Source organism: Hypanus sabinus, chromosome 5 (genome assembly GCF_030144855.1).
Source record: "Hypanus sabinus isolate sHypSab1 chromosome 5, sHypSab1.hap1, whole genome shotgun sequence".
Taxonomy (NCBI): domain Eukaryota; kingdom Metazoa; phylum Chordata; class Chondrichthyes; order Myliobatiformes; family Dasyatidae; genus Hypanus; species Hypanus sabinus.
In genome coordinates, this window is record NC_082710.1 from 77327283 (window position 1) to 77355228 (window position 27946).

The window sequence follows — 27946 nt, forward strand, 5'->3', positions numbered from 1 at the left end:
AAAAGCCAGGACCAACAGGCTCCGGGACAGCTTCTTCCACCAGGAATCAGACTGTTTAACTCACGCTGATTTGAGAGTATTTCTATGTTACATTGACTGTTCTGTTTATTATAAATTACTATGATTGCACATTTAGACAGAGACATATCGTAAATATTTTTACTCCACATGTATGTGAAGGAAGTAAGAAATAGTCAATTATGTACATCTTTTTGCGACAGATCACAGTTCTATGGTCTCTGCAATATTGTTTCGTATATTATTATAGCACATTGGTACAGTATTATTGTGTATATTATTATTCTCTATTTTTAGTAAAGCCTACACACTGCTAAGTGTGATTTTAAATACTGATGCTGTAACGAAAGAACTTCCCACTCGGGATCAATAAAGTATTTATTATTATTATTCTCCAGCCCTATATCTCTTTCACCAATCAACCACAGCTCGCCTTTACTCACCTCATCTCTCCCCACATTCCTACTCCCTCCCTTCCTCCGGCATTTTGTGGGTGTTGCTTTAGATTTTCGCATCTGCAGGTTTTCTCCTGTTTAAACCAATGCGCATGTGTCGTCGGCGCCACCCATCCCGAATATCGCGCATGCGCTGAGTAGACGAGATGCTAACAACATTCGGACAAAGGTAAGAGTGGACAGCGGACGGGGTCTTAATTACCGGCGTCTGAAACGCAACCGGAGGTCAATTACTGTGATTTCCAGCCACAATGGTATTGAACCCCACGACAGTCCTGGTCCTCGCCCTATCGCCCAGCCCCACGATCCGTACCCGGGCCCCCAGGCAGTTTTCGACTCACTGGAGCTGTCTGGCACCGCCTGTTTGACCGTGCATGCGCAATGCTGTATCTGTCGATGGCGGACAGGGAGGGTTCTCATCGTGAGGGCTTCTGGGTAAAGAGGTAGACATGGGCGTTAGTACCGCCGTTGTCCCGTACAGTCGAAGGAAGTGCGAGCGGATGTATCTCCCAAACACTGCCGAGCTCCACTATGTAAATCCGAGGATTAGGAAATCGGAACAAAAATATAGTTCCCAGTTAATCTCAGTTGAAGAGTTTACCTTACAGTCAGGAAATAAAACTTTCCGTCAGATTTAGTTCTCTCTGGGTTAATAACGATATGAACCACCTTTGCTTGGATGACACGTGATTTGTGGCTTTCCCGTCACCAAAGTACCGCACTCCAATGAGAATAACCACTGCCCTCCTCTTTATATTCATTGCCATCGATGGCTCACTGTCAATCAGCTGATGGGAGGCGAGCCAAGTAATTAGTAAATCTCCAGGATCGTACATGCAATAACAAGTGTTGTTTCTGGTGTTGTGGAGCATGACCAGAACTTGAAATAATACCAAAGGACAGAGACACATTGAGCCAAGTCATAGATTGATTGAAGTCAGAAGTGGCCCATTCTCTTACACACAGGAATAGTCAGAGAATTTGATGGTCAGTCAGAATGTCTGATCCGTGCCTTGTTAGAAGATGAGTGCACATAGAAACATAGTGTTGTGCTATCCATGTAACCTATTCTAGAAACTGCCTTGGATTTCCCAACCGCATTGTACTCTGCTTTTCTAAGCTCCATGTACATATCTAAGAGTCTCCCAAAAGACTCTATGGTATCTGCCTCTACCATCATCGCTGGCAGTGCATTCCATGCACCTACTTCTCTCTGTGTGAAAAACCTACCTCTGACATCCCCTTTGACCTTACTTCCAAGCACCTTAAAACTGCGCCCCTCGTGTTTGCCAGTTCAGCCGTAGGAAAAATCATCTGGCTATGCACATGGTCAATGCCTTTCATCACCTTATACACATCTGTCAAGTCACCTCTCATCTTCCGTTGCTCCAAAGTTCACTCAACCTATTCTCATAAGGCATGTTCTCCAATCCATGCAACATCCTTGTAAATCTCCTCTGCACTCTTTCTATTGTATCCACATCCTTCCAAAATAAGGTTTTATGTAGCTGTAACATTACCCCACCACTCTTGAACTCAGTTCCATGGTTGATGAAGGTTTTCTTAACAACGTGTCAATCAGTGCCGAAGCTTTGAGTGTAAAATTGATCCCAAGATCTCACTGATCCTCCACACTGCCAAGAGTCCTAACATAATATTGTATTCTGTCTTCACGTGATGCACCAAAATAAACCACAACACACTTATCTGGGTTGAACTCCATCTGCCAGTTCTGCATCCTATCGATGTCCCGCTGCAACCTCTGATAACTGCCCAGATTATTCACAACACCCTCAACTTTTGTGTCATCACCAAACTTACTAACCCACCTTTCTACTTCCTCTTCAAGATCATTTATAAAAATCACAGAGAGAAGGAATCTCGGAATACATCCCTGTGGAACCCCACCGGTCACCTTATAAACCATCTACACCCACCTTTTTGCTTCTGTCGGCAAGCCAGTTCTGGATCCAGAAAGCGAGGTCTACTTGGATTCTTGCCTCATTAATTTCTGAATGAGCCTCGCATGAGGAATCTTATCAAAAGTCTTATTGAAAGCCAAGTACACTATATCCAATGCTCTACCTTCATCTGTGTGTTTTGTTGCATCCTCAAATAATCCAATCAGGTTTGTAAGGCATAATCTGCCCTAGACAGAGCCATGTTGACTGTCCCACATCCGATTATGCTTCTCCAAATGCTGTTAAATACTGCCTCTCAGGAGTTTCTCCAGAAACTTGCCCTCCACTGACGTAAGAACCACTAGTCTGTAATTTCCTGGCATATCTCTACTCACTTTCTTGAAAAGGGAAAAAGATCTTCTAATCCTCTGGTACTCTTCCTCTCTGGATTGATGTACCAAGATCATCGCCAGAGGCTCAGCAATTTCCTCCCTCACTTCTCACAGTAGCCTGGGGGTATACCTCAAGTTGAAGTCAAGTCAAGTCACTTTTATTGTCATTTCGACCATAACTGCTGGTACAGGACATAGTAAAAATGCGACCACGTTTTTCAGGACCATGGTGTTACACAACACAGTACAAAAACTAGACTGAACTACATAAAAAAACCAACACAGGGAAAGCTACACTAGACTACAGACCTACACAGAACTGTGTAAAGTGCACAAAAAGAGTGCAGGCATTACAATAAATAATAAACAGGACAATAGGGCAAGGTATCAGTCCAGGCTCTGGGTATTGAGGAGACTGATAGCTTGGGGGAAGAAACTGTTACATAATCTGGTCATGAGAGCCCAAATGCTTCAGAGCCTTTTCTCAGACGGCAGGAGGGAGAAGAGATTGTATGAGGGGTGCATGGGGTCCTTCATAATGCTGTTTCCTTTGCGGATGCAGCGTGTAGTGTAAATGTCCATGATGGCAGGAAGAAAATCTTCTCAGCTGACCTCACTATCCGCTGCAGGGTCTTACGATCCAAGATGGTGCAATTTCCAAACCAGGCAGTGATGCAGCTGCTCAGGATGCTCTCAATACAACCCTTGTAGAATTTGATGAGGATGGGGGTGGGAGATGGACTTTCCTCAGCCTTCTCAGAAAGTAGAGATGCTACTGGGCTTTCTTTGCTATGGAGCTGGTGTTGAGGGACCAGGTGAGATTCTCCGTCAAGTGAACCACAAGAAATTTGCTGCTCTTTACGATCTGTACCAAGGAGCCGTTGATGTTCAGTGGGGAGTGGATACCCCCAGCTTGAGTTGAAATTGGTAAAATTGTGATGCCAGAGCTCACATTCAGAGGAGATCATATAGAAACATGTAAAATTATGAAAAGAATAGGTAAGATAGAGGTAGGTAAGTTGTTTCCACTGGTAGATGAGACAAGAACTAGAGGACATTGCCTCAAGATTTGGGGGAAATTGGGAAGGAGTTGAGGAGGAACTGCCTTTCCCAAAGGGTGGTGAATTTGTGGATTTCTCTGCCCAATGAAGGAGTGGAGGCTACCTCAGTAAACATATTTCAGACAAGGTTGGATAGATTTTGGCACAGTAGGGGAATTAAGGGTTATGGGGAAAAGGCCATGATCAGCCATGATCTTATTAAATGGCAGAGCAGGCTCGATGGGCTGGATGGCCTACTCCTGCTCCTATTTCATATGTTCATAAGTGCTCACCACAGATTAAAATCTCTCCTGAAATATTGTCCTTCACCCATTGATGTCCTTTGCAAATATTTTTACAGGTTTGAAATGGCAGAACACTTGTGTACGGGAATCTCAAACACAACAACACATCAGTTTTGCTGACTCTGTCTGGATATTTAAGGAGTGACCAGATATTTTCTTTGCAACACCAACATATCTGTTGTTGATCCTTGGAGATGAAGAATTATCTCATCCTGGCTGGCAATGTATTCTGTCTCTGAAATGAAGTTTTCTGTGAAATTCTCTGTAACCGAGAGCTGAGAACACACCAGCATTTGTTCACTGGAGATCAGTTCTTCAACTGCATTGATTGTACAAGGGATTCAAACGTCTGACTTTCTGAATTGCCAGAGAATTGATCATAGTGAGATATCATTCTCCTTCTCTCTGTGGGAAGGGATTCACTCACACCCTACCCGCAGACACATCAGTGAGTTCAACGTGGGGAGAGGCCATTCACCCAACTCAGGGTGAGGGAGGGGAACTACTCAGTCATCCAGTCTGAAGATACATAAGTAAGTTCACACCATAGTGAGATACTCCACCTGTTCTGCAAGTAGGAAGCCAGTCAGTTCTTGATGCTGAAGGTATATCAGAAAATTCACCAGTGAGAGGACATTGACCTGCTCCAACAGTGGGAAGGCATTCACACACTCAACCACACCACAGTGACACCAACGAGTTCACACCGGGGAGAAGCCATTTTCCTGCTCCGAATGTGGGAAAGGGTTCACACAGTCGTCTCAACTGAATGAACACCAGCGAGTTCACACTGAAAAGATGTCGTTCAGCTGCTCAGACTGTGGGAAGGGATTCACTCACTCTTCCAACCTACGGAGACACCAGCGAGTTCACACTGGGGAGAGGCCATTCACCTGCTCAGACTGTGGGAAGCGATTCATTCAGTCAAATCAGCTGCTACAACATCAGTTAGTTCACACTCAGGAGAGGCCATTCACATGCTCTGAATGTGGGAAAGGATTCACCAAGTCAGGTAATCTGAAGGAACATCGGCGAGTCCACACTGGGGAGAAGCCGTTCACTTGCTCTGAATGTGGGAAGGGATTTGCTCAGTCATCTAAACTGAAGTTACATCAGCGAGTTCACACTGGGGAGAGGCCATTCACCTGCTCAGACTGTGGGAAAGGCTTTACCCAGTCAGGTAATCTGAAGTTACACCAGCGAGTTCACACTGGGGAGAAGCCGTTCACTTGCTCTGAATGTGGGAAAGGATTCACCCAGTCATCTGAACTCAAGTCACATCAGCGAGTTCACACTGGGGAGAGGCCATTCAAATGCTCAGACTGTGGGAAAAGATTTACCCAGTCAGGTAATCTGAAGTTACACCAGCGAGTTCACACTGGGGAGAAGCCGTTCACTTGCTCTGAATGTGGGAAGGGATTTGCTCGGTCATCCGAACTTAAGTTACATCAGCGAGTTCATGCTGGGGAGAGGCCGTTCACCTGCTCTGAATGTGGGAAAGGATTTATCCAGTCAAGCCACCTGCTACAACATCAGTTAGTTCACATTGGGGAGAGACCATTCACCTGCTCAGACTGTGGGAAGGGATTCATTCATTTGTCCAGTCTACAGAGTCACCAGCGAATTCACACTGGGGAGAAGCTGTTCACTTGCTCTGAATGTGGGAAAGGATTCACTTGGTCGTCTCGCCTGAAGGAGCATCAGTTAGTTCACAATGGGGAGAAGCCATTCACATGCTCTGAATGTGGGAAAGGATTCACCAAGTCAGGTAATTTGAAGGAACATCAGCGAGTTCACACTGGGGAGAAGCCGTTCACTTGCTCTGAATGTGGGAAGGGATTTGCTCGATCATCTGAACTGAAGTTACATCAGCGAGTTCACACTGGGGAGAAGCTGTTCATTTGCTCTGAATGTGGGAAGGGATTTGCTCGGTCATCCGAACTTAAGTTACATCAGCGAGTCCACACTGGGGAGAATATCGTTCACCTGCTCAGACTATGGGAAGGGATTCACTCAATTGTCCAACCTACAGAGACATCAGCGAGTTCACACTGGGGAGAAGCTGTTCCACTGCTTTGAAAGTGGGGAGGGATTCACCCAGTAATCTCAATTGAAGTCACATCAGCAAGTTCACCCTGGGGAGAGGCCATTCACCTGCTCAGACTGTGGGAATAGATTCACTCACTCCAACCTACGGGGTCATCAGCGAGTTCACACTGGGGAGAATCCATTCATCTGCTCAGAACGTGGGAAGGGATTCACCTTTTCAGTTCATCTGAAAGAACATCAGTTTGTTCACACTGTGGAGAGGCCGTCCACCTGCTCACTCATTCGGCATTCTCATCTACTGACACACCAGTTAGATGACACTGGGGAGAGGCCATTCACCTGCTCTGAATGTGGTAAGGGATTCACTCGATCATCTACACTGAAGGTGAATCAGTGACTTCATACTAGAGAGAGGTCGTTCATCTGCCCTGAATGTGGTTCTCTGTTCTAAATGGCTGTACTTCAATCCTGAAGTCATGCCCTCTTCTCCAAGACTCCCGTACCATGGGAAATGACTTTCCCATATCTAGTCTATTCACAGCTTTTAACATTCATAGTGTGTCCATGAGATCACCATTCCCCCTTCCACATTCTCCTGAAATCCAGGGAATACAGCACAGGAGCTGCCAGATGCTTTTCGTACGGAAACCCTTTCATTCCTGGAATCATTCTAGTGAATCTTCTCTGAACATTCTCCAAAGTCAGTACATCCTTTCTAAAATACGGAGCCCAAAACTGCACACAATACTCCAAGTGTGGTCTCACGAGTCCTGTATACAGCCTGAACATCACATCCCTGCTCTAATATTCTATACCTCTAGAAATGAATGACACCATTGCATTCACCTTCTTCACCACTGACTCAATCTAGAAGATAACCTTTCAGGTATCCTGTATAAGGACTCCCAAGTTCCTTTGCATCTCTGCATTTTGAATTCTCTCCCGATATAAATAAGCATCTGGCTGTTTATTTCTCCCACCAAGGTGCATGACCATACACTTTCCAACATTGTATTTCATTGGCTACTTCTTTACCCATTCCCCTAAACTATCTAAATCTCTCTGCAGGCTCTCTGTTTCCTCAGCACTACCCACTCTTCCACCTAATCTTTGTATCATCAGCAGATTTAGCCACAAATCTATTTATCACATAGTTGAAATCATTGACATACAGCGTAAAAAGTGCTGGTCCAAACATGACCACTGTGGAACTCCAGTGGTAACCGGCAGCCAACCAGAATAGGATCCCACTAATCCCACTCTATTTTCTGTTGATCAGCCAATGCTCCACCCATGCTAGTAACTTCACTCAGATTACAAGGGCTCATATCATACTAACAGCCTCATGTGCAGCACGTTGTCAAAGGCCACTGAAAATCCAAGTACAGCATATCTACTGCATCTTCTTTGTCTACTCTACTTGTAATTTCGTGAAAGAATTGCAGTTGGTTAATCAGGCAGGATTTTTCTTTCAGGAAACCATGCTGGCTTAATCTCGTCCCTATCAATCGATTCCAACAACTTCGCAACCACTGAAGTCAGGCTAACAGGCCTATAGTTTCCCATCTGCTGCCTCCCACCTTTCTTACATAGCGGTGTAACATTTGTAATTTCTCAGTCATCCAGTACAATGCCACAATCCATCGATACCAGAAAGATCATTGTTAATGCCTCGGCAATCTCTCCAGCTATTTCCTTCAGAACCCAAGGGTGCATTCCATCAGGTCCAGGAGATTTATCCACCCTCAGTCCATTAAGCTTCCTGAGCACCTTCTCAGTCGTAATTTTCACTGCACGTACTTCACTTCCCTGATACTTTTGAATGTCCGGTATACTGCAGATGTCTTCCATTGTGAAGACTGATGCAAGATATGCATTCTGTTCCTCTGCCATCTCTGTGTCTCTTATTACAGTACCTCCAGCATCATTTTCTATTGGTCCTATATCTGCCCTTAACTCTCTTTTATCCCATATACACTTAAAAAAGTATCTTCTTTGATATTAGACACCAGCTTCCTTTCATAATTCATCTTTATCTTCCAAATGACCTTTTTAGTTTCCTTCACGTTTTTAAAGCTTCCCAATCCTCTATCTTCCCACTAGCTTTGGCTTCCTTCTTTTGCATTTACTTTGGCTCTGACTTCACTTGTCAGCCACGGTAGTGTCTGTCTTCCATTCAAGAATTCCTTCTTGTTTAGAATATATTTGTCTTGCACTTCCCACATTTTTCATAGGAAGTCAAGCCATTGCTTCTCTGCTGTCCTTCCTGCTATTGTCCCTTTCCAGTCAACTTTGGCCAGTTCCTCTCTCATGCCATTGTAATTTCCTTTATTTCACTGTAATACCAAATGTTGGAATTTAGTTTCTCCTTCAAAAATTTCAAAATGAACTCAAACATATTGTGTTCACTGTTCCCCAAGGGTTCCTTAACCTTAAGCTCTCTTATCACCTCTGGATCATTGCACAACAGCCAATCCGGTACAGCTAATCCGCTAGTGGGCTCAGCAACCTGTTCTAAAAAGCCATCCCTGAGACATTTTACAAACCCACTGTCTTGACGTCCAGTACTGACCTGTTTTTCACAATCCACTTTCATGTTAAAATCCCCAACGATTAACGTGACATTACCCTTCCGACATGCAATTTCTGTCTCCTGTGGTAATTTGTAATCCACATCCTGACTGTCATTTCTTACCTCCAACCATACAGACTCTACACTTTCCAATCCTATGTCATTGCTTTCTGATGATTTAATACTATTTCTTACACACAGACACACACCATCCCCTCTGCCTGCTAAACTATCTTTCTGATGCACTGTATATCCTTGGACATTCAGCTCCCAATGGCAGCCATCCTTTAGCCAAGTTTCAGAGATATCCACAACGTCATACTTGCCGATCTGCAGCTGAATTTCAAGATCATCCACTTTAATTTTTATGCTGCGTGCATTCAGATATATCACTTTCAGTCCAGTATTGAACGAACTTCAGCGAGTAAACACTGGGGACAAACTGTACAACTGCTCAGACTGCGGGAAGGAATTCAGTCATCGCAACTGAATGAACATCACTGAGTTCACACTGAGTAGAAGCCGTTCATCTGTTCCGACTGGGAATGAATTCACACTTCCATCACCTACACACCAGATTGTTTTCAGAGGTGAGAGGACGTTGACCTGCTCAGACTGTGGGAAGGCATTCACTTATCCACGCTGCAGAGACAGTGGTGGGTTCACACTGTGGTGAGGGTGGTAACCTGGTTTGAATGTGGGATGGGTTTCAATCAGTCATTCCTCGTTGTGTCACCCTACTGAGCTTTGACGCATCACTAACTGGAGAGATCAGAAGCTTGAGAGAACGTAATTCACTCAGGTTTGCAAATCGAGTATTAACGGCAGTGGTTCAGGGCAGGTTATTTTTGAACTTTCAGCAGTGGCCAATCAGCATTCAGGATCGATTATCAAGAAGATCTGAAAGTTGGGCAGGAGCAAGTGAAGCGGACAGTGTCAGAGTGGACAGAGTCAGAGTGGAGACTTTGAGGCTTTACCACTTTGAGGTTTCAGTAAAGAGGCCCTTCACTCAGAGAAGGTAGAATTAGGATGGAGATGGAATTTTGCCACCTTCTTTGCATTTGCTCAGTTAGGACAGTGGAGATGCTAGGCAGGATAGTGGAAAGTTCCTCTTGCGGGATGTGGGAAGGCAGGAGACCCCCCTGTGTCCCTGATAATTACACCTGTGAGAAGGGCATCCAGCAGCAGTTCCGAATAATCCACATTCAGGAGCTGGAGCTGAAACCTGATGAACTCCAGATTATTCGGGAGGCTGACATATGATTGGCAGGGCATATAGAGAGGTAGTTGCACCCAAGGTGCACGGCACAGGAAACTGGATGACAGTGAGGAAGGGGAAATGGGGAAACAGTGAGAGCTGTGTAGCCCCCTGTCCATCCCCCTGAACACATATATCACTTTTGATACTGTTGGGGATGGTAGGATGACCTGGTAAAGGAAAGTCACAGCAGTAGGGTCTCTGGAGCTTAGTCTGGCTCTGAGACTAAGAAGGGAAGTGTGGAGAAGAGGCAAGCTGTGGTCATAGGTGATGACACTGACTGGATGTTCTGTGTTTGAGAACGAGATTCCAGGATGTTATGTCGTCTGGGACATCTCTGGTCAATCGCTCAGCATTCCTAAAGAGGGTGGACAGTGAATATCGTGGTCCATGTGGGGACCAATGAGATGGGCTGGTAGAGTAATGAGGTTCTGCAAATGCAGTGCAGAGAGTGGGGTGCCAATTTAAAGGGCAGCTCGTCCAGGCCTGTGATCTCAGGACTGCCACCTGTGCCACCTGTCTGGAATAGGAAGAATATACAGTTTAACACATGACTAAAGAGTTGGTGCTAGAGGGAGGGCATAAGACTTTTGGATCATTTGAGACCGTGAAGATTGCTGTGTGCCCAGGAGTGTGAGTGCATTGGGGAAGAGGGGACATCGTTGATGGAGGCTGAAGTGGGCTGACATGCCTCTCTCTGTCCCTCACATACACAAACACATGCAATGGAGTGTGAGGGAGGGGACTGAGAAGGGAAAAGGTGAATGAGGAAGATGGAGGTAGGGCTCCTTCATAAAGTCTCAGACTCACCCAACCCTCCCCCTCTGGAATTGATAACGTTCCCTTCACCAGGTTGGGGGTGGGTATTGAGTTACATTGCCAACATTTTTATTAATTGTTTGATAGCATCTGGTTAACACACTTTGATAATGAACTTACTTTGAACATGAACTTTGAAATGTATTGTTTGTAAAACATGTACTGATGAGAAATGGTCTCAGTGAAGGTCCAAGAGTGGAAAATGAACCGGTGTTCAGCTCCACTTCTCCGTGCCAGACAAGAACCCCTGTCTGAGTCTGTCCCATCTGTCTGTGCTTGACACATCTCACTCTAAATTTTCCACTTTCTGTCCCTGTCCCAGTGTCTTTTCTTTCTCAACCCCATTCCCCTGCCTTTTTCCCATAACCGTTGACACCTTTACTAAACTAGCACAGATCAACCTCTGTTTTAAATAAACCCGATGACTTGGCCTCTGAGCCATGGCAATGAACTCTACAGGTCCCTCATCCCTCCAAATGCATGCTGTCTGGTGTTAGACATTGTGACCCGGAAGGTTAAAAATGGCAGCTATCTACTCTCTCTATATCTCTCGTAATCTGATCAAGCTCTTTCAGGGTCACCCTGATCCTCCTCCACTCAACAGAAAACAGTCCAAATTTGTCCGAACTCTCGTTACACAGTAGCTCGTGCCTCTATTCCAGACAACGTCCTGGTGAACCTCTTCGTTGCTGCCCTAAACACCAGCGGCGTAACGGGCTTTAAATAAGTAAATGGTGGGTTGTTGATTAATGAGGGTGTCAAAAGTAACGGGTAGAAAGCAGCAGTATGGATTTTAGAGGGAAAATCGAATGGTGGAGAGTACTCAATGGACGGAATGAGTATTTCAGTTCCTATGACGAGCGGTATAGCGGTGAGATGCCGAAGCGATGTGGAGGTAGCTGCAGGTGCAGGTAAGAGTGGGTTTCCAGGTAGGAGATAGTGTTAAGCACCTTTTCACTACATCTTCCAACCAACAACAATTAACTCAGAGTGGATCAATCATAAGTGCTTTTGTTTTTACTTGAAGATGGGATGATTAGCAGTGCACAAGAGCTGGTATTAGCTTTATCCAAAAACTAAACACAGACAGTACAGTCACTCCGATCAACACAAGTTCTAGGACAGGGTGCATTCTGTTGTCTGCGGAATCAGTGTATTTGGCATTCTTTCAGTAACACAGCTGCGGGTCTGCATTCAAGAGCTCAGGTACCATCAGCATCATGTTGCACCAACATTATGAGCAAAGCACTCTAATACAATACAGATTCCAGCTTGTTACAGACAAAAATGCCATTTTGGTACAAGAAGTGAAGTACATTTCCACAGTGGTGGAAAAGCATTCCTACACCCCTCGCCCACTGTGAAAACAGGCGAAAATCTGCAGATGCTGGAAATCCAAGCAACACACAAAATATCTTTTCAATGATTTTAAGTTCTGTGGCCCCGATCATCTTATTTTTACTATAGATACCCAGTGCACATACACATCCACCTCCCACCAGGAAAGTCACAGAGCTCTCCACTTCCATCTGAACATCAAAACCAACGAGTTTCCTTCCACTACCACTCTCCTGCTCTTTGTTTTGCTTGTCTTCTTTGTTTGAGCTGAGCTCTACTGTCACTTCTTTCTGTCATCTTGCAGTTGGTCAAGTGTGTGAATGATTTGATGGAGAACATAGGTCGAACAGTTAGTGAATTTGTGGATGTCACCAAAACCGGTGTGTGGTAGAAGTGAGGGTTGTCTGAGGGAAGTGGGATGGAGACCAGCTGAGAAAGTCAGCATAGGATAGCAGGCGGAACTTTACTCTTACTCAAAAGCAGGTCTTCAGGAGGTCAAAATAAGACCATTATTCAGATGAAGATACAGCTTCCCTTGGGGCTCAGGATTCAAATAGACAAGACTGGTACACTACAGTTCAGCTCACCAGGTTGGAGGGAACCAAGACAGAATATAAGGTGTTGCTGCTCCATCCTGAGCATGACGTCATCAATTAGGGAAACAAATCGTCGACCAGGTTCACACCATCCGCCACAAGCAGAACTTCACAGTGCCAGACATTTCATTACTGATTCCCATTCCCGTTCTGACCTGTCGATCCATGGCCTCCTCCTGCATGGTGATGAGACCCCTGTCAGGGTGGAGGTGCAGCACCTTATATTCGGTCCGAGTACTCCAACCTGATGGCATGAATATTGATCTCACCTTCTGATAGACCATCCCCACCTCCACCCTGCCCTCCTCTATTCCGCAGTCTGACCTTTTACTTCTCAACTGCCTATTACTCCCCCCGGGTCCCCTCCTCCTCCTCTGTCTCTTCTCTGGTCCATTCGCCTCTCCTATCAAATTCTTTCTTCTCCAACCCTTGACCTTTCCCACCCATCTGTCACCTTCCAGCTTGCCTCTTTCCCCTCCCCATTTTTATATTCTGGTTTCTTCTGGTTACATCCAGCGCCCAGGGCATGCCCTTTTCTTACTGTTACTATCGGGTAGGAAGTACAGAAGCCTGAAGGCACATACTAGGTGATTCAGGAACAGCTTCTTCCCCTCTGCCATCTGATTCCTAAATGGACATTGTACCCTTGGACACTAACTCACTTTTGTAATATACTCTATTTCTGTTTTTTGCATGTTTTAAAAATCTCTTCAACACACATATACCGTAATTGATCTACTTATTCATGACTATTATTTTTATTTCATTTATTATTATCATTTTCTATATTATATATTGCATTGAACTGCTGCTCCTAAGTTAAAAAATTTTAACGTCACATGCTGGTGATAATAAACTTGCTTCTTATTCTGATTCCTCCTTCCTTCTCAGCCCTGCAGAAGGGTCTCGGGCCAAAACGCCGACAGTTCATTCTTTCTTATGGATGCTGCCTGAGCTGCTGAGCTCGTCCAGCATTTTGTGTTCAAAAGGTTAGGTTCTCCCAATCCATGCCAGCATGCCAGGAGACCGAGTCCTTATAAGGAATTTGATGATAACTGGAAAGCATATGTTGGTTGACTGCATCCTGTGTTGTGGAGAGTCAGATGTCAAACGTACCAGTTTTCCAGGTGAAACCAGAGGATGAGAAGTAGCCTGTCAAGATTCTCCATCAGAACCACCATCAGCCTCTGGGACAAGAGTTGCGGGTTGACCCAGAGCCTGACCTGGAGCCTACACCTAGTAAGGGGATTCTGTAGCGACACGGAGCGATTGAAAGAGAGATTATGCTGGCCCCCATTCCTGAATGGGATACTATTTTGGCGGATGAGGAAATGTTGTGGTATGTGCTGCCTTTTGTTAACTCCCCACTGCTTGAGGAAGGGATTCCCAACACTTCTCACGGTGAGTGGTGAGTTCAATGAAATCGGAGGGGAGGGGAGTGGCTATATGTAGACAGACTGAATTTCTGCGGGACGTTGGAAAGGGATGAAGCAGGGCTCAGCCAAGTGGCAGAAGGGTCTGAGTTTCAGGAGGGCATGAGTGACAGACTGGGAGAGGCTTTGCCATGTAGACCCAAAGTATCACAAGGAGTTTCTGAACCTGAAGAAGTAGATGATGGGGTAAGGAGGTCTCAAAGAATCAGGAGACTACGAGATAGGCTGGCCTATGTAGCACCTGGGGAACAGAGTGTGGCACCTATTGCCTTGGTGAGCTGTGTCACCGCCATTTACACCATTGGTGGACTTTGTGGTTTGCATGAAGGGGTGGCAAATTATGAGGACATGATTAATTTTGGTGGGGGGGGGAACAGTGTAACACCCTCGAAAAGGTTTCAGTGCTAACACAATGTTCTTTCTGTAGAAGGAGTGTTTGGGTTATTGTTAGAGATAATGGGTGCATTGGAATGTGAGCCGTCCAATGAAGGGAGTATATTTCCTGCCATGTGCCTGACACCACGGTGATCTAAGTCTTTGTTCAGTGGGAGACAAAGGGAGAGGATGCCGGAGTGGAGAGGTCATAGTACTCGACCTGGAGCGGTGCCATGATCCGACGAAGGCCGGGGTGATCGAAGGAGGATCGGCGAAGGGGAAACCATGAACTCCTACATGAGACTGCGTCATTAAAATGGGCCCTTTCTTTTTCTTTGCTTTCTCTTTACTAACCCTTTAGTCAAATTAGGATTTATAAAGTTAAATCATTTAATTTTGTATGGTGTACTGTCCATTATTTTGTGGTACTGATTCGTAACAGGGTTAATAATCAGGCAGCATCCACCCAAACAGAGGGTCTCGAGTCAGCTTACATCTCAATCTCATACGTTTGGCTGGGCCAGAGATGGTTTTCCCCAGACTTGCGCAGCCAACAGAGTCTGAGTGTTTCACCGTCATCTCCCTGTTGGAGCGAGCTCATTCCCACCAGGATGATGCTGGTGGCATTGTGGAAGCACATTTTTTTATTTCTCTCGTGCATTCAATACAATCCAGCCACGTCTCCTGAGCAAGAAGCTGCAAAGGATGGGCTCAGACAAATCTACTATCTCCTGGATCACCACCTTCCTGACAGACAGACCCCAGTTTGTACCACTGGGTGGTTCTCTGCCTGAGGTGGAGGTGAATGGTACTGGAGCCCCACAAGGGACTGTCCTGTCTCCGTTTCTCATCACACTGTACACTTCACACTTTCAGTACGACTCTGAATCAGACAATTGCGTAAGTTCTCTGATGACTCTGTGGTAGTTGGGTGCATCAGAGATGGGCAGGAGTCAGAGTACAGAGGACTGGTGGACAGGATTGTGGCAGAGTGAGGGGGGAATCACCTGCTCCTGAATATGGCCAAAACCAGGGAAGGGGTGATTGATTTCAGGAAGAAGAAGCCTGTGATGAGCCCTATATACATTCTATGAGAAGAGGTTACTATGGTGGAGGAGTATAAATACTTGGGGATTTACCTCGGCAATAGACATGTCTGGAAAACGAACACCAAGACTGTTTTCAAGAAGGGGATGAATGGACTCTATTTAAGGAAGCCAAGATCCTTGAATGTGTGAGGCAGGTTGGTGCAGGTCTTTGTTTTACCAATTTGTTGTTGCGAGTGCTGAGTTCTTTGCTGTTTTCTGCTCAGGGAGCAGCATCGTTGCTGGAGGTGCAAAAAGACAAAATAAACTCATCAAAAAGGCTGAATCCATGCTTTGCCACAACCCGGACTCTTTTGAGTTAGTGGTGGAGTGAGGTCACTAAACAAACTGTCATCGATTATGAACAATCTGCCACATCCTCTCCATGACCTACTGAATAGGCAGCAAAGCACCCGACCCCTTTCGAACAGACTCACTCAGCTCTGCTCTCACCAGGGTCATAACAGAAAATCTTTCTTACCAAATGCAACAGTTAATCTTTCTGTGACAGGCGAACACACATCATAGTTCAATCGTCTCTGCTTTATTATCTCATACATTATTATTGCACATTGGTACAGTATTATTGTCTATATTATTATGCTCTATATTTTAGTAAAGTCCGCACACTGTTAAAGTCTGTTTTTAGATGTTGCTGCTGAAACGAATGAATTTCCCATTCGAGATCAATAGAATATTTATCGTTATTATGATTATTCTTATCATCCAGCCCTTTATCTCTCTCACCAATCAACTTTCCATCTCTTTACTTCACTCCTCCCCCTCTCCTGGTTTACCCCATCACCTCACCTCCGCCATATTCGTACTCTATCCCTTCCTTTCCAGTCCTGAAGAAGGAACTTCGTCCGAAACGCCGACTATTCACTCCTCTCCATGGTTGCTGCCTGTCCCCCTGAGTTCCTCCAGCATTTTCCGTATGTTGCCTTTGATTCTCACATCTGCAGATTTTCTCCCGTTTGCTCAGATGCGCATGCGCAGAGGTCTCAGGTCATCCCGAATATCACGCATGCGCTTAACAGACGAGAGGCTCCCAAGTTTCGGCCACAGGTAGGAAGTGTCTCCAGGCGAGAATTGGTCAGCGGCGTCTGAAGCGCGATTGAAGGGTTGTTGCTATGAGTTCCTGCCGCACTGGTCCTGCACTCCAGGACAGCTCCGGTCCGTTCTCTCTTTCTCAGCCCCACGATCCGTACCCTGGCCCGCGGGACTTTTGGCTGGTGAGCGCTGGAGCCGCCGCCATTTCTGCGGCGCATGCGCATCGCTGGATCTTTCGCTGGCGGACAGATAGGTTTCTCGTTCATTGGGCCTTCTGGGTAAAGAGGCAGCCATGTGTGACACTACCAGCGTTGTCCCCGTACAGTCGGAGGAAATGGGAACGGATGTATGTCCGAAACACTGCCGAGCTCCAGCTATGTAACTACAAGGATTAGTAACTCGGAACAAAAATATATTTCCCAGTTAATTTCGGATGAAGTGTTTACCTTCGAGTCAGTAAAAATGTAAATTTGTGCTGTATTGCAAAAAGAAATGCTTCCGTCATCTTTAGTTTTATCTGGGTAAACTTCACAGAAGTGCCATACTCCAATGAGAATAATTACTTTCATGTCATTGACATTGCCATCAATGGGTTCATCACTGTCAATCAGGTGGGGGACGGGATCTGAGTGATTAGAAAATCAGCAAGATCAGACATGTAGTAAAAAAATTCTCTTTGTCGTGTTGTGGAACATGACCAGAACTTGAAATACTACCAAAGGACAGGACAAATTGAGCCAAGTCACGGGTTGATTGAAGGCAGAAATAGCCCATTCTCATGTAGACGGGAATACAGCCAGAGAATTTGATGGTCACTCTGGGTGCCTGATCCTTGCCTTGTCAGACAATGAGGAGTTCATATAGAAACATAGAAATCTACAGTACATTACACGCCCTTCTGTCCAGAATGTTGTGCAACCTAACTGAGAAACTGCCTGGAATTTCCCTACCACAGAGCCTCTACTTTTCCTAGCTCCATGTATCCATCTGAGAGTCTCTTAAAATACCCTCTTGTATCCACCTCTCCCACCTTTGCAGTGTATTCCACGCACCCACCACTCTCTGTGTGAAAAACTTAACTCTGACATCCCCCTTGTACTGACTTCCAAGCACCTTAAATCTATGCCCCCTCATGTGAGCCATTTCAGTCTTGGGAAAAAAGCCTCTGCCCTTATAATCTTATTCACCTTTCTGAATTGCGAGAGAATTGATCACAATGAGATATCATTCTCCTTCTCTCAGTGTCGGGAAAGGATTCACTCACACCCTACCCACAGACACACCAGTGGGTTCACCGTGGGGAGAGGTCATTCACCCACTCAGTGTGAGGGAGGGGAACCACTCAGTCATCCAGTCTGAAGATATATCAGCAAGTTCACACCATAGTGAGATGCTCCACCTGTTCTGACTGGGAAGCAATTCATTCTGACATTGATGCTAAAGATACCCTGGTGAGAGCGTACATGAAACACTGTGCACAGGTCTGATCTCCCTCCCTGAGTCAGCCTTCGGGATGAAGGGAATGAAGAGAAGGTTTCTCAGATTGACTGATGGGGTGAGAATTGTTGTGTCCTCGGAGGTATTGCACAGGCTGGGACTGTCTCAAAATTAGAGAAATAAGAGGTGGTCTGACTGAGGCAGACACAGTCTCATGGGATGGAGATGAGAAGAAATTTCCTCACCCAGAGTGCAGTGAATCTTTGGAATTTTCTCCACAAGGTTTCTAAATTCAAAAGGGAAATTTTGAGCTACAGTGGTGACGGAAACGCTGCGGAAAAGTGCTGCTGAGGTCAAAGATTGGGCATGTTTTGAATGAAGGACAGAAAAGGTGCGAGGGGCTGAATGGTCACACCCGTTCATGTTTATTTTCTAAAGCATGATTACCTGTGCACTTTTTTCCTTTCGGCTTCAGCCTGTTGGATTGCACAGAGAAGCGGTGAGGGTTCCGGAGATCCATCAGCAGCCACTGCAGGGCATCTCCCAGCAACAGGGAGCAGGTCTGGGAGGCAGCTTCAGACAATTGGCTCTGATCCCCGGTGGGGAAAGGCTGGGTACCCTCCGATTTGCTGAAAAGTCTCACGGAATCTCGGCCAGTCTCTTCACCTTTGCCATCTGAAGGAATTACGACCCCAGCCTGTGTTGCAGACTTTACCCAAAGTTCTGCTCCCAATCTCCAACTTCTCACTGGATCCAGTCGCTTCTGGTTCTAAAGTTCGTTCCATTCTGAGCGCACAGCGTCCTGCCCACTGACATGCTCCGCCAATGAGAGCATGTTTGTTCCAGCGGTGGACTCTGATTGACTGTGATTGTGTCAGTGGACGGGCTGCAGCCGGGAGCCGGAGATGTCAATCTCAGTTTGTTCTCAGAATCAAAGGGAGTTCCCCGAAGCTCAAAGTACAAAGTAAATTTTATTATCAGAATACAAATAAATCAGTGTGGCCAATTGGTAAAGGAGTTCGACTGGCGATCTGAAGGTCGTGAGTTTGAGCCCCAGCCGAGGCAGCATGTTGTGTCCTTGAGTAAGGCACTTAAACACATTGCTCCTGTCCAACCAGTTGAAAATGGGTACCGGCAAAACTGCTGGGGGTTGCGACAGACTGGTGGCCTATCTGGGAGGGGGGGGGGGGGGGAGTCGCAGAAACCAGCATAATGATTTATGCTGGCCTGATGAGCCTAGAGGCTCAGGACAGACTTTAACTTTAACAAATGAAACATCGCGTAGAACACCAAGATTCATTTTCCTGTGCACATACTAAAAATAATTCTGTGGGTGACTATAACAGCATCAGTGAAAGATCAACTAGAGTGCAGAAGACAACAAACTGTGCAAATGCAAATATAAATAAGTAGCAATAAATAACGAGAACATGAAATAACCGCAGCGGCTGCCGATGGATCTCTGGAGCTGTCACCCTGTGCAATCCGACAGGCTGCAGGCCAAGAGAGAACAAGACGCAAAGGTAAACTCCTGTTTGAGAAAATAAGAAGCAGGCGCAGATGGCCCCTCATTCTGATTCCGCCCTTCACTCACAGCATGCCTGATCTTTTACCTGAGCGCTATTTTCCTGCAACATTCCCATCATCGCTGAACCCCTAAATATGTCTTTTTCATTTAGAAATCTTGCCGAGAAAATTGCAATGATTCACTGCACTCGGTAAGGACATTTCCCTTCATCTCCGTCGTGCTGAGGTGACCTCGGAGTTTGAGTGTGTGGTGCTTGGCTACACACTCCAGCCGGAGGAAACATCATTCCTGGCCCAGCCCTAAGAGATTATGTCTGTCTCTTATTTATCTCATTCTGAGACAGGCCTAGTATGATCATTCATTGTGGAAGCATCTCAATGTATGTGCAAGTCAGCATAGTTTTCTGCGATTTTTTCAAGAGCCTGATGGTTGAGGTGTATTAACTGTTTCTGAACCTGGTGGTGCGAGTCCTGAAGCTCCTGTACCATCTACCGGATTTCAGCAGCGAGAAAAGAGCCTGGCCTGGGTGGTGAGCATCTCTGATGATGGATGCTGATTTGCTACTAGAGAGTTTCATGTGGATGTGCTCGATGTTTGGGAGGGCTCCACCCCACGATGTACTGGACCAAATCCAATACCTTGTGACATAGAATGTCCAGTCCTGTGCTTTTTCCTGCAGCCACAGGTCGGTCATCACCACTGCATCTGTCTCCTGACAGCACAATATCCTCCACATCCCCAGTTTCGTGGCATGACCTAATTTAATAATCATTTTAAATATTTACTGAACCACAGTGTTAGACCCCAGCCTGGCTCTATTTATACCTCGAAAAAAGTAAAAACGAGCTGCTGGAGTTGCACAGCTCATCAGGCAGCATCTATGGAGGGAAATGGACAAGCAACGTTTCGGGTTGAGACAGTCCAGATGAAGGATCTCGCCCCGGAAAATCGATATTACATTTCTCTCCACAGTTGCTACCTGACCCGCTCACTTCCTCCAGCATCATGTTTCTGACACGGGATTCCAGCATCTGCAGTCTCTAGTGCCTCTGTTTTCAGAACTTGCCCCTTTCAGTCCTGCCTCAGACTGAACCAGGCTTTTCTCTTTGGCCTCATTTCTGTTCTGCTTCTTCTTTAGCCCATCATGCCTACTAGGGCACAGTCCGCCAACAGCAGCTCATCAGAGTCCCCTGTCCAGGGCGACGGTTAATCAGCCCTGTGGCTTCTCCTTTCACCACCTGACTTCAATCGTCTTCCAGGGGAAGGTCCTTCCGATCCCAAGTTTGAGGATTTTAGTGATTCAGTTGATGTTTCTGTCGGACTGCATTGCTAACCTCCTCATTTTGCAACTGGGCTTGGGCAGTCTGTGGCCAAGTTTTCATTCTGTTCTGACCTGTTTAATTTGTTTCTGAATCCTCACTGATCTAGAAATTACGATAATTACTTTTCACAGACAGCAACATACAGTCGGCCCTCCTTATCCACAAGGGATTGGTTCCAGGGCCCCTCGCGGATACCAAAATTTGTGGATGCTCAAGTCCCTTATTCAACCTGTCTCAGTGTGGTGGACATTAGGACCCAGCAGCGGAGCTCTGTATACGCAGTGTTTCAGTTCATGAAAATAATCATGATTGAAAATAAAGTGGAAATAATAAAGTGATCGGAAAGAGGTGAAACGCCATCAGTCATTGGAAAACCATTAGGCTACAATCAGTCAACAATCGGAACAATTTTAAAGGATAGCATGAGAAAGGCTCTGCCTCGATGAAAACTACAATTATTACTAAGCAACACAGTGGTAATTATTGGGTTTTGGGGTTTGAGTTTTTGATCCTTCACATCAACCGGCCACGGATGGAGAGCGCACTCGAAAGCGGTCTGTCACTGGCTCACACTCGGGAACGGTTCCTGACCCCGGCACTGAAGCACATGTTCTTAAGTGTTTTATATGCATAGAAAGATAAAATATATACTATATGCTGTTACGTATTCAGGCAACAATAAATATATGAGTTAGGCAAGGGTTTTTATAACAAACAACGCGTTTATTAAACACTGAAAACAAACCCCCCAAAAGTAAACAAGCACTAACGTAACCGGAAATCAGCTACCGTGCGGCAGCTTAAACAGTTCTTAAAGCGATGCAGCCCAAATAGTTCTTAAAGCGATGTTGCAAAAACAGTTCTTTAAAGTAGTATTGCCAAAAGTTCAGAAATGCTCACAGTCCATTTAAGGAGGAAACTTTTTAAGACGATTTAAATTCTCTTTCACGTTGTTTTGCTTCGATCCCCGACGTCGAACTTTTCCCACAAAGAATTTACGAAACGGCTTAAAGGCACTGACCTTTCCTTTATCACACTGTCCTCAATCTTCTGCTATCCCGCAGAGATTAACATGAGAACAGTCAACAAATTCCTTTCGAATAAGGATTAAACAAGGTCAAACCTGTTTCACCGTCGAAATAGATTCTCCTCGATCTTTAACTCCCGAACTCCGATCTTCACTCTCCACTGATTCTCAAACTAGCAGTATTGTAAAGAACCTGCTGGCAATGACCTTTTAAACTTTAGGCATTAGATAAAACTTCATCTTTCAACTAACCTGCGTCATCAAGTTAAATCAAGCAGCGGCATGAAGTCAACATGGCAAATCCAGCCACGAACTGCCCCTCCTCACAGGGTGGGGTCTTCCTTTTATAACCTGTAAAAACAAACCTGTCACATGATCTCTACTGGCGGGAAAATGACGTCACTCCACCATCACAAGACCATTACCTCAAGTCCAGTATAGCTTCAACCCCAGTCACGTGACAAGGGTACCACTGTCATGTCACGAGTACGTAACACCTCCCTCCAAAAAAAACATTTTTGGTCTGACAAGAACAAAAATTTTTAACAATTGCTTATAAGAAAACATATGTATAAATTTTATAACAGACATAATATACAATACCATCATATAACAGCTTCTAACTCACAATACAGTAGGAGTGTTACAATTGAAAAAAAACCACTCCATAAAAAAAAGTTGCATTGTACATTCAACATCGAGATAGACAATCAGCAACCACATTATCTTTACCTTTAATATGAGTTATCACAATATTGTACTCTTGTAACATCAAACTCCAATTTAATAATCTTCTGTTTTTATTTTTCATCTTACTCAGAAAAACTAACGGATTATGATCAGTGTAAGCAATAAGTGGTTTTTGAGTTGTACCAACATATACTTCAAAATATTCTAAAGCTAAAACAAGAGATAACAATTCCTTCTCTATTGTCCAATAGTTTCTTTGATGCTTATTAAATTTCTTAGAAAAGTAAGCTACTGGATGATCAACCTCATCACCCTCATTCCTTTGCATTAATACTGCTCCTGCAGCCTCATCACTAGCATCCACAGCCAATGAAAAAAGGTTTTTCAAAGTCAGGTGCCTTAAGCACAGGTTGTTGACATATCATTATTTTCAATTTTTCAAATGCTTCTTGACAAGGCACTGTCCACACAAACTTCACATTCTTCTGCAGAAGGTTAGTTAATGGAAGGGCAACATTAGCAAAATTCTTACAAAATTTTCGATAATATCCTACCATTCCCAAAAATCTTCTGAGAGTTTTTTTCCCCGTTGGAGTGGGAATCTCTAAAATTGCCCGAACTTTTGCCTGAACAGGAGCTACCTTACCTTGACCCACAACAAAACCAAGGTAAGTCACAGTGGCATGTCCAAATTCACTCTTAGCTAAATTAATAGTTCAGTTAGCTTTTGAAAGCCTTTCAAACAATTTCACCACCACAATAATGTGTGCTTCCCAAGTATCATTTCCTGTCACTAAATCATCAATATAAGCATCAGTATCTTTCAATCCCTGAATCACAGAGTTAACCATCCTCTGGAAAGTACGTGGGGCATTCTTCATCCCAAATGGAAGAACATTATACTCATATAACCCAGATGGAGTTACAAATGCAGAAAACTCTCTACCTCTGTCCGTTAATGGAACACACCAATACCCTTTCAATAAATCAATCTTTGTAAGGAACTTTGCTTTTCTAACTTTATCTATGCAATTATCTACCCTAGGAATTGGATATGCATCTGTTTTTGTTACAGCATTCACCTTCCTATACTCCGTACAAAACCTAATACTACCATCCGGTTTTGGCACCATAACACATTGCAAACTCCAATTTGAGTTAGAATGTCCAATGATATTATTCTCTAACATATATTCAATATCCTTCTCAGCAAGTTCACATTTTTCTATGTTCATCCTATATGGATGTTGTTTAATAAGTTTGGCATCTCCAACATCTACATCATGTGAAGCTATAGTAGTCCTTCTCGGAACATCTGGAAACAACTCCTTATATTTAAAAATTAATTCCTTCATCTGTTGTTTCTGCTCTAGCTGTAAATGTGCTAATTTCTCATCAATATTTTCCAGAATGGTTGAATTTGGTAACCTAACAGAAACAATGTTGGATTTAGAATGAAAGTCAGATGAATTATCTGTCCTGTTCCTAGTTAAATCAAACTCATTCTCACTAACCACAACAGTCACAGTATCAGATTGTTTCTCAAAATATAGTTTTATCATATTTATATGGCAATGTTGTGTTGACCTTCTACGATCTAGAGTTTTTATCACATAATCCACATCATTGATTTTAGACACAATTTCATAAGGACCATGAAATCTAGCTTGTAAAGGATTTGTCTGCACTGGGAAAAGAACCAACACCTTATCTCCAGACATAAACATCCTCATCCTAGCTTCTTTATCATACCAAGTCTTCATTTTCTCCTGAGCCAACTTTAAATTTTCCTTGGCTAAGCTACAAGCTTTATGTAACCTGTCCTTAAATTTCAACACATAGTCCAACAAATTAGTGTGTACTTCCTTACTAATCCACTGCTCTTCCAATAAAGCTAAAGGTCCTCTAACTCTATGCCCAAACACAAGTTCAAATGGACTAAAACCTAAAGATTCATGTACCGATTCCCTTACTGCAAATAAAAGTAAGTTTATACCCTCATCCCAGTCACTTTCATTTTCCACACAATATGTCCTAATCATATTCTTCAACGTAGAATGAAACCTCTCCAAGGCACCTTGCGACTCTGGATGGTTTGCAGACGAAGTGGTTTGCTTAGCTCCCAATTTATAAACTATCTGTTGAAACAATCCAGACATAAAATTACTGCCTTGATCAGTTTGTATCTCCTTAGGTAATCCAAAATAAGTAAAAAGTTTTATAAGAGCCTTTGTCACAGTTTTAGCTTTTATATTCCTAAGTGGTACTGCCTCTGGAAACCTAGACGAAGTACACATGATAATCAACAAATACTGATAACCAGCTTTTGTCTTTGGTAATGGACCAACACAATCTACAATAAATTTAGAAAACGGTTCACCAAATGCTGGAATAGGTTGTAATGGAGCTACTGGTGTAACTTGATTTGCTTTACCCACAATTTGACAAGTATGGCACGTTTTACAAAACATCACCACATCTTTTCTTAAACCAGGCCAGTAAAAATCTTTTAAAATCTTGTCCACAGTTTTCCTTACCCCTTGCCGTCCACCTAAAGGCACACTATGAGCTGAAGTCAAAATCTCATTTCGATAAACTTTCGGGACAACTACCTGGTAAACAACATTCCAATCCTCACTTGCAGGAATTGTAGGCGATCTCCACTTCCTCATCAACACTCCTTTTTCCAAGTAATACCCTACTGGCACCTTCTCAATTTCACTACCTAGCAAAGCTTGTTCTCTTAATTTTATAATCTCAGGGTCTCTATTCTGCTCTGCTATCATCTCCTTCCGAGACAGAGATAAATCTTCATAGTCAGACTTCCTCCAAGAAACTTGTTCAAACAACGAAGATAAGAAAGTCTCTGACACATCCTCAAAACTCGAATCCTGAGTTGAACAGTCCTGAGTAACAACCTCATTCTACGCATCAATCTTTTTAGCCATAGCTCTAGTCACAACACAGGAAGAATCTGTGTTAGAATTCAACTCTGGTTCCTCTGACTCCATTGTCAAATGCACTTCAGGAAATACTTGTCCACCTGCCAAGTCATTACCTAACAATAAAGAAATACCCTTCACAGGTAAGCTATGCTGTAATCCAACTTCAACAAATCCTGTAACTAACCCTGACTTTAAATTTACTTTATGTAAATGTACAGGCATAAAATCACTCCCAACACCTCTTATGTAATTTACCTCACCAGTATCAGATTCTTCATTAAACTTGAACACACTGTCTAACATCGGGGATTGAGAAGCTCCAGTATCCCTAAGGATTTTTATTGGCACCAGAGTAGATCTTTCTTTCAAGGATACAAACCCTTCAGTTATAAAATGATCATATCCCTTTCTAACCTGGTCAGACTCTAACAAAGCCTCATTTGTGTTTATCAACCCCTGTAACTTTACAGGTGCATCAGTATGTTGTACACAAGCATCTGGAACTGCTTCCTTCTCTTTCTTTTTCAATCTGAAACAGTTAGCTATTACATGGACAGGCTTCTTACAATAGTTACAAATAAGACCAAGCTGTCTTTCCTTTGCAGGTTTTCCTTCCTCCTTACCTTTCTCATTAACTTCTGATTTAATTTCTGATTTACCTTGAGTCTCCATGTTATTTTCCCTCTTAAAATTTCTGACCTGAGGAAATGTATTCTTATGGATTAAAACATACTCATCAGCTAATCTAGCACAGTCCTGCAATTTATCAGTATCCCTCTCATTTAAGTAGGTCCTTACTTCAACAGGAATGCTTCTTTTAAATTCCTCCATTAAAATCAGCTCTCTCAATGTATCATAATCCCCATTTATATTTTTAGAAGAAACCCATCTCTCAAAACACACAGCTTTATCATAGGCAAATTCCACATAATCTTTTTTCCACAGACTTTTTCAAACTTCTGAATCTTTCCCTATAAGCTTCTAATTCGTATGCGTTTAGAATATGCATCTTCACAATATCATAATCAAGTGCTTGCGCAGCAGTTAAAGCTGTGTAAACTTGTGCTTTGCCTTTAATTACACTCTGTAATTTGTCCTCTACTGTGCTTAATGTCTTGTTTATTAATTATTGTACTGCCCTGCACTGTTTTGTGCACTTTATGTAGTCCTGTGCAGGTCTGTACTCCAGTGTAGTTTTGTGTTGTTTCGTGTAGTACCATCGTCCTGGAGGAACGTTGCTTCGTTTTTACTGTGTACTGTACCAGCAATTTATGGTCGAAAAGCGACTTGACTTGATAGAACTGAGAAGATTCAAACAGCAGGAGGGTCAGATAAAACAATTAAAATACTCAACGGGACAACACAGACCTCTGGTTCACAGCAAGCAGAAACGCTTACAACACACATGCTCTTCCTTGTTGAGCTGAAGCTATTCGGTACATAAACAATATTTTACCAACGCAATCCAGTGTCTTCATTAAGAACAAACAGCGATAAGAGGCCTGTACGAGGAAGAAACGGGGGAAAAAAAAGCCCAAGAAGTTTAACGCGTACGGACAATGAATTCTACTCTTCATTTGTTGTTTAATCTCCTTGAGGGGAGGTGCACTGTTCCCGGAGGCACTGCAATACTGGGTCGATACGCAGAACGGATGGAGCAAGCCCATATTCAATCTCCCTGTTCCAAGTATCAATTTAATATATGGTCCCTAGATAAGGGACGTATCAGATACTAAACTGATAGCAGATTTTTAAACAAAAATAAAATTATGTACAATAAACCATTCAATGTCTCTCAGTCCTTTACAAATGTTTCCATTACGGTCTTTACATTTCCACGTTTCGAGCCACCCACGTGGCACTCTGTTGTTTCATACTTACATTCCATTTTTGAGGGGTATGCTCCCTACCACTCAGCTCCAGCGGGAGAAGTACACTAAACTGTGGTCCTTCCCTACCGGGTCCTTGCGGTGGCTGCACCAAGTTTCCGTGCGTCTCTCAGCAGGTATTCCTGCAGCCGAGAATGTGCCAGTCGGCAGAAATCTTCCAGGGACATCTCCATGTGCTGGTAGACCATCAAGTTCCGGCCCGACCAAAGAGCGTCTTTCACGAAGTTGATCTGCCAGCAGCACCGAATGTTGGCCATTGTATATGTCCCCGGGAACAGCCCGTAGATCAGAAAGACCTGTTATGCAGCTGCTGGGAATGAATCTTGACATTGTCCCTTCCATCCTCCTCCACACCTTCTCAGCGAACTCACAGTGTGCAAAGACGTCGTCACCGACTCCTCCTCAGTGCAGTTCTCCCG

General features: G+C 44.1%; 1 protein-coding gene, 1 long non-coding RNA gene and 1 pseudogene across 2 annotated transcripts; 2 read left to right on the top strand and 1 right to left on the bottom strand.

The window, feature by feature from the left end:
* The first annotated feature begins 272 nt into the window (after window positions 1-272).
* Window positions 273-13616, top strand: LOC132394259 (gastrula zinc finger protein XlCGF57.1-like). The gene is made up of 2 exons (XM_059970148.1): window positions 273-642; window positions 4168-13616. Exon 2 carries the CDS (start codon window positions 4910-4912, stop codon window positions 6188-6190), a length of 1281 nt encoding a protein of 426 aa, XP_059826131.1. The 5' UTR covers window positions 273-642; window positions 4168-4909; the 3' UTR covers window positions 6191-13616.
* Window positions 13617-15902: 2286 nt separating this feature from the next.
* LOC132394261 (uncharacterized) lies at window positions 15903-27389 on the top strand. The gene is made up of 3 exons (XR_009512248.1): window positions 15903-16704; window positions 21108-21452; window positions 26853-27389. It is a non-coding gene; the product is annotated as an uncharacterized LOC132394261 (long non-coding RNA).
* On the bottom strand, window positions 27237-27409 carry LOC132394904 (U2 spliceosomal RNA; annotated as a pseudogene).
* Window positions 27410-27946: the final 537 nt, after the last annotated feature.